The following is a 12,829-nucleotide window of genomic DNA, read 5'->3' as shown; positions in this document are numbered from 1 at the left end:
AAAACAAAAATCCACTTCCAGTTCGTACCCAAATTACCAAATCGACCGGAAAGACAGAAATGGATATAGCGAATGCCCCACAATAAAACAGAAAAAAAGTATTTATGGATCCCCTTCAGTAAGGGGCGTGTCCCATGTGTCCAGTTATAAGATGCACGAGGCATGGCTCATGTGGTATCACACCAAATGCTCTTTAAAAATCCACTTCTATATCTTGAAGTTGTAAATGTTGTGTGGTGGCGATTATTCAGATGTATTTAATGGACGTTACTGTGACAAAACGAGGAGGACTTTCGAAAATTTGACAGGTATCTCATTGGATTGATGAATCTTGATCAAGTTAGTAGGCGTGTGTTAATAATTATTCAAAGGACGTAGCTTTCTCACTTGGGACAACATGAAGGGTAAATATGATATTCTGAACTATACTCGGTGAATTGCAAGCAAATCGAAAGCCAGGATTTTACTTGTTGGTTCGGTATACATTATTTCTTGCTCAATTCATAAAAATTACTTGCTTCTATATTGGAAGTGTTTGGACGTGGTTGTCCGAATCTTAAAAGAACAAGGGGATCACGTGGCTAAGTGGGTAAGACGCTGGCTCGCTAGTCCGAAGGTGGGGTGTTCGATCCTTGCATTGGCCGAGAAAGTTCATACAGATTTTCCGGCGTGGTTTCCCCTTGTCAGTGATGCAGGATGGATGGCCTGACAAGGACAGCTGTCTAGTCGTTCGGATGGGACGAAAAACCGAGGTCCCGTGTACACATTGGCGTACACGTAAAAGATCCCTTGGCAGTTGGAATTCGATATAAGAGTAGGCCGTAGCGCCGCTGCGCGGACAAAATTTCCCTCATAGCACACTGTATGGCGTATGCCCGTCTTCATTAGCCCAGGTTAGGAGCAGAACGGTAGGACGTTAAACCCCATTTCATTTCATATCTTAAAAGAACAAATTAATGTAGAAATGTTTCCTAATACACATGGATGCTTTCAACATTGGGGAAATTAAAAAAAACTGAAGGGGCATAACCTTTATTACTTTGATAAAAGCAACCTTTTGATTTCGGTCGACTTGGGATTTCCAGTGTCTTGTCGGGAAGGGTATGCGAATCTTGCTTTATATACTAATTATAGTATCGCATTTTCTCATTTGGTCTGTCGACTGTTGAACAAACAATTACTCAACGCACTGATGTCAAATGTTAAATGTACATATGGTCAGTTTCATTTTTGTTGACTATATGACCAATATTTAAGTGGACCGCAAATAATAACCCCAATCAAGATCATTAGGTCGAAACAAATATGCAGTTTTTCTAAATATTTAATATCACTGTTTAGATTTAAGAGAAACATATAATAATAATAAGTTCTGTCAGCAACCATTCATTATTTCTTATCTTCGTTTAAAGTTGAAGAGGTTGTTGAAGAATGAGCCTTTGTTACCTGAAAGTATAGCAACATATTACTGATGACTAAAAACGAAGTATTATATAGAATATGAGAGAGAGAGAGAGAGAGAGAGAGAGAGAGGGAGAGAGATTCGGGCTGGATTAAGGGATCTGTATTAAATACGCCTCTCAAACTCAATTACCGATCCTTCACACTAAGAATTTCTCTAGTTTATGCTCTTGAAATACCACATGGAAAGACGATTGTTTTGCTGGTTTTTGGGGGGGGGGGGGGTTTCGCGGGCGGGGGGGGGGGGGTCGTTAAATACCTCCAATGAACCCAACCAAAAAAACAGGAAAAGTGTTTAATGTTTCCGGCATTATACTTTGCTAACATGACATGACTCGGGGGAAACGTTCGTGGTGGGGCATGCGAAACTACTCCTTGTCAAACATACAGTGCAATTAAACGCTTGACCTTATACCCTTAAGCCACTAAACTAACCTAAATAGCAGGACTGTGTATCACTAAACAACAAAATATCGGATTCCTACTTAAACAGATGGTGCTAACTGGTTAAATCAAACCATTAATAACTTTAGGATTGGGTAATTACATTATATTAGTATAATAATTGTGCATCCATAATGTTTTGAACGAATAAAATCCAAAATTCAAGTCACCGATCTACAATCGGTCACATATGAAAGGTTCGTGATCAATTTATTAAGTGAGTGTAGCTCAGGACAATAACATACTTATCAAGTTCATTTAGAATTAAACAAAGTTTTTCCAGTCGGTAGAAAGGTCGAGAATTGTCTAACGTTTTCGAGGAGTTATTGACCTATCAGATGTTAGTGTGCAGTGATTATGTTTACTGCAGAGATATAGCTGGTCCGCGGGGTCATTACGGGGATGCTTTATAAAACAAGCTTTTGGTGGTGTCCTTCATTGTCAAGGGTTTAGACGACACATTATCGGGATTACCGATGGACGAATTGTCCGTGCGGAAACAGGTCTGACGCTCCTAGCACAGACTATGTTGAATTAACCTTACAGCCCATCTAGCCGAAGAAGTTGGCAAAGTGTAAAATAGTGGTTTGAACCAATCACAATTTCTTAACTCAAACTCCAAAAGGAATTTATGAAGAAGAAGGTGGGCCTAAAATATTTTAAGAGAAATCAAGCAAATATTAATTTTAATTCTACTGAATAATTGTCAATAACAGAATATATTTATATCGATCCGTCGGGCCATTTCCAGTGATAACTACTTACGCGTGTCGCTGGATGGTGATTTCCTACCGATGTTACTAGAAAACCCATGGAAACCATTGTTAAAATCATCAAAACCACCCATAAAGTTGTGGATATTTTTGGTAGCTTTGCTAGCCGAGTCTTGAACTGCAAAATAAAATGTCCAATTCAGTTAAACAGGGGCAAACATATAAGCAAAACCGTTTAAAATCTCTAAACCGATTGGTTATAGAAAGCCTGAAAAATTTGGTCGATGCACGCTACTACCCGAAGGTTTCTCTTTAAGCTAACTGTCTATTCGTTCGGATGGGACGATAAACCGAGGTCCCGTGTACACATTGGCGTGCACGTAAAAGATCCCTTGACAGTTGGAATTCGATATAAGAGTAGGCCGTAGTGCCACTGTCCGGGCAAAATTTCCCTCATAGCACACTGTATGGCGTATGCCCGTCTTCATTAGCCCAGTTCGCAGCAGAACAGTAGGAAGTTAAACCCCATTTCATTTCTTTAAGCTAGCATGCTCTTAGAAATAATAAAGTAATTGTCTGTCAACTACTTCTTCCGCCGTTTAATCACAGGGTCTATGGTTGTTTAATTCTTTCAGTGTTATCAAAATCGTTAACCATTAGTCAACACATAAGAACCGCCCCTTACATCACTCAGACAGACCGCTAAACCGAGAGTAGGGTCGCCTGTCCAACCTCGTGGGTGTTCTTCGGTTTCCTCCCACTGCTAAAGACCCCTACGCGCAAGCGAATTATTGAAATAAAATTGAACCATGTGTTATTCTCGAAATGACCTAGTTTGTGTCGAGTGGGCGTTAAACCTCCCTCTCTCTCTCTCTCTCTCTCTCTCTCTCTCGCTAAACCGAGGGCCTGACGTTTAGGGATACGAGCCTCGTGTTTTTTCCTGGAAATCCAGTATTTTTCTAGTACAATAAGATGTCTCTACTTTCCAAATATACTAAAACTGTCTTACTTTTATTGGAAATAAAAACCGATAAATACTCTTTTAGCATATATCTTTAAGCCAATGACTGGCTTTGAGTGTTATCTACATCTTACGAAACAATAAAACTAAAATTACCTGGCTTATTCATAAATCCGCTTGGTCCAAAATTATGGAGCGGTTGCATTGGAGGATGGAGGAAATTATTTTGTTGTGAGAACGTATCATGTGGATGACTGCCAAACGGTCCAAATGCTCTCATATGGTTCATTGGTTGCTGAGCTGTTAAAATAAACCATATAATGATTACTTCATAGACCAGGAATTGGCGTTATCGCAGCCATGTTGGGATTGTGAATCAACCCCTTGTAGTAAGACGTCATCATGTATTACGGAAAGATATGCATACTATAAATCCATGATTGTGAAATATCACACGTTACGTTTTCAATGCCGATTAGTTGCGAGACGTTCTGTCAAATATTCTGAAAGTGCATTTTATTTCGCCTTAGATTTCTTATGTTGCGATTGTCCCCTGACTTATAAAATCAAGAGACTACATTTGTTATCCTGTCTCAACAACTAACCGTGTTTCCCTTTTAAAACAACTTACCAAGAGGTCCACGATTATGGTTGATTTCAAACCCTGCATTGCGAGAATCTTGACTAGGAGCAGATGGGTTGGTAGGATTAGCAGCAAGGGAAGGATGATTTATTTGTGCAGTAGTAGCAGGAGGAGGGTGATCTGGCTGTGCAGTAGCAGCATGGGCTTGGTGATTTGGTTGTACTACAATAGCAGCAGGGGCAGGGTTGTTTGGCTGTACAGTAGCAGCGGGAGCAAGGTTGGTTTGATGTGAAACCGGTATTCCCGACGTGGCAAAGTCTTGTGTAAATGAAGGTACATTGGTAGGGTTTTGAAATGCAATACCAGCTGGCTTGTTGGGCATTGCAGAAGGGTTTGAAGTTGGGGGCTGTTGGACTATAGCCGGTGGCGATGGTGGAGAGGGCATGTAAGTCTTAGGAGATGGTTGAGGTGGTGGACTTTCCCGAAATCCTGTGCTTAAACGAGGATTCACATCCTGATTAAAACCCGGCAAACCACCGAACACGTGATGATGAGGTTGTGGGGGCGTATTAAACTGACTTCCCGGAAATCCTACAAAATGGTTTGGCTGAACACCGAAACTATTTTCATTTTGCACAAATGACGGGTTGGCACCAGGATATCTATTATGAGGACCAGCAAATGCATCATGTGGTGCTCTGAAGTGGTTGGTTGGTGGATTCTGGAATTGTACAGGATTGAAATGATTCTGTGTGGGTTGCGGATGCATGGGAGAGTGTCCAGCGGGCATCTGATGCTGAACAGGGTGGAAGAGGTTCCCCATACTATTGAAGAGGTTGAGCTCTTGTGGACCACCGTGTGAACTGTCCTTGTTGTTGAATCCTAGTCCTGACAACAAGCCATTTGGCATGCCTGTAATATCAGCATCTAGAAGACCTTTACCAACATCTTCAACCTGTACACCACAAGATGCTTTACAAGTATAGCTTGAACCATCTCGAGGACACTGGAAGAAATAACCTTTAGGGTATCTTTTACATAATCTGTCAACTGAAAAATCAAAAGAATTCGCCATAAATATCTACATTTATCTAAAACATCGTTTATAGAGTGTCTACTTGTTCGATGATCAGAGGCACAGAAAACTTGTGGGTCATTAATATTAGTCCTACTGTTTGGGTGGAAGACTCTTTGCTCAGCTGCATCATTGTTATGGAATACGCTTTGGAAAATATAAAATCTTGGTTATTTGGACGATATACCAATTGACAACATTGAGAACAATGTGTGAAGAATGTGGCATATAATTATCAACGTCATTATTGTTATTATCATAATCATTCCATCAAAAATAAATGGACATTGGACAGCCAACTAATTAAGTTTGACCTAATAATGACACGATATGGTTAACAGTCCAATTGGACGATATTTTTTTAAAAAATTAATGCTTACCTTGAGATTTGTCGGCGTTGATTGCATTGCACATGTCTGCAGAAACTTCAAAAGATTTACTCAGCAAAAATGGATCAATGCATTTATGATGATCACTTTCAAATGGACAGGCGGTACAGTGGTGGTATTTGTCCTCTGTAAAAAATATTTTTATTAGAAAGAATGATAATGTCGTCTAGTAAAGATATATAATCGTTCGCTGTGCAGATAAACGCCTTAAACGAGAAGCGGTGTCAAGTGTTCCAGGAAATGGAAGTGTAAGCATCCAGCTTCGCGCCCGAAACATGTCACTAGCTATTGAGCAATGGTTTAGAATTTACTCGTATTAGACGATGTAGCTATTGGCGTTTTAGGAAAAATATTTGTAACAGTAGCTATGTTACCCGGTTTGCACAGTATAGTTCCATTTTTGTAACTTATAAAGTAACGAATTATTCATTAATTGTCAATTTCATCATTAAATAATGCACTAAATCACGGAAACCGTGTCGTGTCAGTTAGATACTACGACAAATACAAAATAAATAGCGCCATTACATTTCTACTAAAATGCTGGTTTCCTGTCTTGGTCAATTCTAGTTTTAATTTTACTATTATATATATGAGTACATATACTGGAATTTCTAGTGTATGTATATCATTTCGTGGATATGAACCGTGTTTTGAAACATGCGTTTCCTAAAAGTAAACCATCTGGTACTGCACCAGGTTAGAGACATACAGAGAACCTCGTATGAGTTTTTTTCGATAAAAAGAGATATCAAAAAATATCAACACAAGTTGATAAAGTAACAAATAACGAGGCTCGCCCAATCCCTTCTTACATGCACAAATAGATAAATATAATTCTTTGCTGCAGATTTCACGTTTACTGAACATTACGGCGTAGTGATACATAATTTTTTGACAGCAATTCAACCAATTGATAAGTTCTTTCTATTGGCCCTGTGTTTCCATCAAGGTCAATTGAATAACACTAGTTCATTTTTAATTTTAAAAAAAATTACTTTTAATAAGAAATGAACTGTTCTTTGAAAATAAAAAAGTAGTTCCTTTTCAACTGATCAATCAAATTCATGTAAAGCGATATCTCCTAAGAAGATATCGCAGTAGATTATAAAATATATCACACAAGCGATATCTACTGTAGAATGTATTATTGGGTGATAACAAATCCATAATATAAAAACGAGTGAGGCTTTGCCGAGGTTTTTTTTTTTTTGTTTTTTTTACTTTATCGACGATATAAAACAGAGGGGTTTTAATTTCAAACTGAATCAAATTCTACAGAAACACAAAGCTGTCTTTCTCTCGACCTACTCTTTGCCAGGTTTATTGACAAGAAGCAATTCCGAAATATGAACTCCAACAACCTGCTATTGTTATTCGCATAAATCTACTACTGTCTTCCGCATACGCATAAACATCTAGCAGCTGTATTCGGTAGCTGTCTTCGGTATACGCATTATTCAACCGGCTGAATTTGTAACACGCGTAAATCTACTAGCTGTATTCAGCATAGCATAAATCTGTCAAGCGGCTTCCTTTTACGAATACACAAGACAATTAGCATTTGGATTATAATATTTAAGAAAACCCACCTTTGGCCATGGTTTCCACTGGTTTACCACTAACATCGATAGGAAGCGTTACACCTGTTGGTAAGATAGTATTGGTAGAAGATGTTGGAACTTGTATAGTTGGTGTTGTTATATCTGATGATGTTGGTGTCACTGTTTGACATGTCGTGTATACAATTATACCTATCAGTATAACAAGCGTCTTCATCCTGCTGATAAAATAAAATCAAATGGAATAGTCATTTAACAGGTCCTTATTTTCTACACGAAAACGTGGTCATCCCCCGTGTTATGTAATTTGCTGTATGAAATTGACATGTGCTTCTAGAATCAATGGAGGGCCAATTTATTCCAACCAAAATATCCCACACTACGGAGAATAACGTAACAGTGGAAGTATGGTAGTCATTCGAATGTTGCTTTAATTTTAATCTGTTTTAAAATGCACACTTATGTTTTTTAGGCTGGACCAACAAATGACCTTTAATACGTATCATTTGCGCTGGTAGCTTTAATGCGCGTTTTGGTTTTAAGTTCGCCCAACTTAATGACCTTTAATAAGTGTCATATGTCATAAAATGAAATTACTTATGGCTTTCTCTATAAAAATATATCAATAAATGTATATCAAAAGTTTTACAAGCAAATTGTGAATATTTTATGATCAAATAAAATGCTGCAGAAAGCATATTTCGTTCTTGCCTTTAAAGAACCATTATTGTTCATTTTATTTAAAGCCGCTAATTTTAAATCCCTTGCAAACTAAACTGTTTTGAAAGTCGATTCTCTAAAAAGGAATATTGGTCCGAAAATGTTTAATTCTGTTCAGTTTTTTCACAGATATGATGAATTGAAATTTCCACTACAATCGGCACTCCCTCTGTAGACGATAGAAAGAAGCCAGCGCCGCCTATATGTGTGGAGTACAAAATTTGATGGGCCTCTATATTCCGATTAAATCCTATTTTTTACAGTTTTGTAACCATTGATACTTGGTTATTCCATTAAATGTTAAATAATAAATTTGTGTACATTTACGATGAACTGAACCCTACAAAATTAGATACTGTCAGAACAAATGTCCGATTGGGATCGGTGGGTGTAAATGTTTCGGTATTGTTGATTCCAAAGATTATTTTTGGACATACCGGCAAAAATGTACTGAAATTAAACTTAGTTGTCTCCACTGTCACTATCTTCAGGAAAATAGTACGCATTATATTATTACACTATGAATTATATTGTCCAATCGATGGTTTCTCATTGGCCGTTCAGAACGCAGGGTTCACCCTCAACATCGTCACAAAGCTAATCAACTACGCATTACTCTACCACCCAACCCCGTCAACCACCCCTTAACAATTACATTTTGTTTTCATTCCAAAAATGTAAAGACTTGTTTTTGAAATCTTTAAAGATTTAAAAGATTAATATGTACAAACATTAAAATAACAAATCACTTCTGTGAAAATTGCGATACATTTGACAATAACTGAGGTTATTTAAAATTGAATTCACTCTGCACAACGGCAATGTCCATTAAGATGTAATAATTCTACTTGTGAGAACACCTTTATGTCAAACCCAGATAGGTATCCTTACTGTTTACTAATGACTATTTAATTAGCACTTAATGTAGCGACTCGTCAATTTAATTTTATTTAACTTTTTACTAAGATTAATTTTTTCTTTGTTTTATTACTGAGTAACTTCTCTCTATGAGTAATTATTAGGAACTATTATTGCTATGTACTAAACTGTTTTAGCATTCACTATTTTTTGTTATTATTATAATCAAAAACATATAACTGCTGTAGTTACTTTGAAAGTGCGTGATTAGTAATATTGCTCGCGTGATATACTCTTTTAAGACCAAATATTATGTATATTTCGGATATGTTAACTCCTCAAATTTACCGTAGTCACACTAAACAGTTTGCGTACAGTTTTATCTTTCTTTATTTAATTTCTGAAATGAGGAGTGGTACTAGGTGTTCTAGAAATATTAAGGGTGTGTATTGTTAATGAATGAAGTTAATAAATAAACGAACATTGTAAGTAATACACTAACACTATTTATCGAATAACAATTATTGGTTTATTAACATGCAACGTTTCGACGATGGTACTCTCGTCGTTATCAAGCAATTCAATGATAAACTAGTAATTGTTATTCCATAAATAGCGTCAGTGTGTTACTGTTCAATTACTAAATGCCACTTAAAGAAGAAGGTATTGTAAGTAATAAATAATAAAAGTAATATCGAATCAAAGAAGAAGGTATTGTAAGTAATAAATAATAAAAGTAATATCGAATCAAAGAAGAAGGTATTGTTAGTAATAAATAATAAAAGTAATATCGAATCAAATGAATGGATCCAGGGTCGACAGTAAGCCTCTACTGCAAGCGAAATTAAATCGAAATTAAAAAAAAAACGGTCACAATGCAATCCAAGGACTCGATAAGGCTGAATATTTTACAAGAAATCTCGGATTTTCGTTCCATCGAAACGTCTAGACGCCCTTCTATGGGCCCGTCCTGAACCACTGTCCAGGGAAAACAAGCTGAAAAATACCGAGGTATTTCCCCAACCAACACTGAGTAAGCCAGGATCATACTCACCGTGCCACCATCGCGCCAATAAAAAAACAACAGGTTAAAACAATCCAACGGTTTCTATTTGAGCCCTTACTATTAAATGACAATAGGTGTATTTATTTATTGCCAGTGGAGAAAAGATTATCTGGTTTAACAACATCTTGATCAGGTTCATTTAGTGCACCATTTAACACTGTTAAAATTAGTCAACCGATTAATAGTCCATTTAGATAAGGTAGAACTCAGGGTGATAGAAATGAATGGGTTGGGTTTAGCGTACTACCTTTCTACAGTCTGATTAAAATACATATCTATGTTTCGTTTCGTTTTTTTTTATACTTTCGATGGCGCATACCTACTGTAGTGAAGACAAGTAAAAAAATGGAACTATAAAAAACGAAACGAAATAAGATCTGACTTTTCTACACCAACCGGGATAATGAAGATTATTTCGATTTTTATCTGTCAGAAAGAAATGGGGCTTATCGTCCTTCTTTTCGGCTCCAACCGGGCTAATATGAACGGACACACGACGTGTATTATTCTGCTATAAGAGGAATTTCGTCCTGTCAGCTGCGCTACAGTTTACTCTTATTTTGAATTCCAACTGTCACCGGTTCTTTTACTGAACATTTACTGTCAGAAAGGCTATGAGCGAAGTTGTACCCAGACAGGAACTGTCGGGGGTTATTTTACGTGTACGCCAAGGTGCACATTAGACCTGAGTTTTTACCGTATCCGAACGACTAGAACTTGCTGGAAACTCCCGGCTAACTTTTTCGGCCAAACACCGGGATCGATTCCCATGTGGCTCCCGTGTGAAAGTAAGAAAATTAACATAAAATGTGCATATATTTTACGAGGCAATTTTCATAAATAAAAAAATAAATAAATAAATAAATAAATAAATAAATAAATAAATAAAAAAATAAATAGATAAATAAATAAATAAATAAATAAAAGTTCAGGAAAAACAAGTAGTAGATGAAGAGCAAAATTTATCTACCTGACCTGGTGTTGTCCTTTCCAATTTGTCTATTCAACTAAAAATATTAACTTTTGTTGCAGTATTTTAGGAGAAAACTTTGAGACATGATTGGTTTCTTTCGCTCCATGAATACAGTTCGACCAATCATAATCCAGAAAATCAGTTTCTAGTAATACTCTTGAAATTTAACCTTATGATTGACCTCTCGGTAGTATGCTTGTTACGGTGCATCGTAAATCTCAATAACATTGAAAAGATTAATGCGTGCAGCTCTCACCTGCCTGTAAGTCCTCTTCATCGCATTTCCATTAATTAAAGGAAGTAAACGCACGTAGTTAATGGTGTCAGTTTTATTCATTGAAAGATCCAAGTCATAACAATTAAAGGGACATAATTCTAGGGATAATGGCCGAGTTCCCCTATCCTTTAATCTTTATATGTTGATTTAAATGTTCAACTTAAACTTTAATTGTATCGATTCAAACTGAACAATAGATTAAACTGCTGATTTTATGAGATAAGGAAATTGTCGTAACACCTCTTTTCGATTCTACAATCGATTTAGTTGCAATAAACCGGTTGATGTCAACAAATTTATCTATATTTTTGTTACATTTCGGTGAGATTTAATTAGATTTAGCATGTAAGGAATGCTTGAAATGACATATTGCTTTTCTTAATGCACAGGGTGTTACTAGGCTTTTTCACACCCTAACATGGACGTGTTTGCAATACATGCTGGGCACATAGAACTATTTTGTAATATTTTGGCCCGTTCGTCAATTTAAACATGTTTATTGATTTTCTTTTTCAAAACTACTACAAATATAATTAGTACCCCAGATATCAGCATTATTTTCCGAGAGCGAAGAATAATTGAAAGTTGTGGAGATGTACAAAGGAGGGGGGTAGGGGCTTTAGAAACATTTTGTAATATTTTGGCCCGATCGGCAATTTAAACATATTTGGTGTGTTTATTAATTTTCTTTTTCAAAACTACCGCAAAGAAAAGCAATATAATTAGTACTACAGATATCTGCATTATTTTCCGAGAGCGGCGAATAATTGAAAGTAGTGTATATGTACAAAGGCGAGGTGGAGCTTTAGAACTGGAAGGAGCCCAGAATAACAACTGTCAAGAAGTACTAATAATCACCCTCCCCACCCCACCCCAAATATGATACTTGGAACGGCCAAGAAAAGTACAATAACAGATCTAGCACGTGCTATAAACCCACGGTAAATCCAGTAACAAAACGTTTTTTTGTTTTTTTTGTATTTTAATAATCTGAGTAGGACGTTAAACTCCATTTCATTTCATTTCTATTAATACTCTGACAGTCATTTAACTACAGTAGCGACATCAGTGACATCAGTGCAAATATAAAAAAAAACTGTATGAACCAACGTGTGACGTGGTGACTGCACACTACACGAATTAATTTAAAACGATGTTTTGAAATTGATGACAAAGATTTGTTTCATCGTAGTTTATATATTATTGAACACACTTTTATAGTTTCGATTCTCAAAGGAATATACATGTAATATTTAAATACATAGCGACCACTTAACAGGAATTTACGCTAATATCTAAAAAATCCGACGGTCTTTTTCACCTTAGTCATCATATATCGACAATAAAAACATCTACAAAATAAAACAGTGCTTTTATTGATATTTACATATGTAAACATAAGTAAAACGACAATAAAATGTCCCTTGTCAAATAATTTTATTGGAAATGTGACAACATAATACATCACTGATCCCTGCATGTATCCAAGTTGACAATAAATGTATGATTAAAAGCAATTAACTGAATATTTATTCTGGAATCTTAAAATCTACCTTTTCATGTTCAAACAATGGAAACAATTTCAATGCATCGACCATTGGTGTTTTATTATTTTATACCACAAAAGCGTCAAAGAAAATGTATATTCTATATTAAAGAAATGACATTGGGTTTAACGGCCTGCTTCTGAACTGGGCTTATGAAGACAGGAATGAAATGGAATGGGGTTTAACGTCCTACTCCGACT

The 12,829-nt window shown here is 36.4% G+C and overlaps 1 protein-coding gene across 1 annotated transcript; it reads right to left on the bottom strand.

The window, feature by feature from the left end:
- Positions 1-1,369: 1,369 nt before the first annotated feature.
- Positions 1,370-5,099, bottom strand: LOC126823668 (uncharacterized). The gene is made up of 4 exons (XM_050552641.1): positions 4,211-5,099; positions 3,736-3,879; positions 2,671-2,796; positions 1,370-1,446 (listed from the first exon to the last, which is right to left on the bottom strand). The coding sequence occupies exons 1-4, from the start codon at positions 5,070-5,072 to the stop codon at positions 1,397-1,399; spliced, it is 1,182 nt and encodes a 393-aa protein (XP_050408598.1). The 5' UTR covers positions 5,073-5,099; the 3' UTR covers positions 1,370-1,396.
- Positions 5,100-12,829: the final 7,730 nt, after the last annotated feature.

The sequence above is a fragment of the Patella vulgata genome, chromosome 6, assembly GCF_932274485.2.
Source record: "Patella vulgata chromosome 6, xgPatVulg1.2, whole genome shotgun sequence".
Lineage (NCBI taxonomy): Eukaryota > Metazoa > Mollusca > Gastropoda > Patellidae > Patella > Patella vulgata.
Note: the sequence above shows the minus strand (reverse complement) of the source record. Positions and strands in the feature narration are given on the sequence as shown.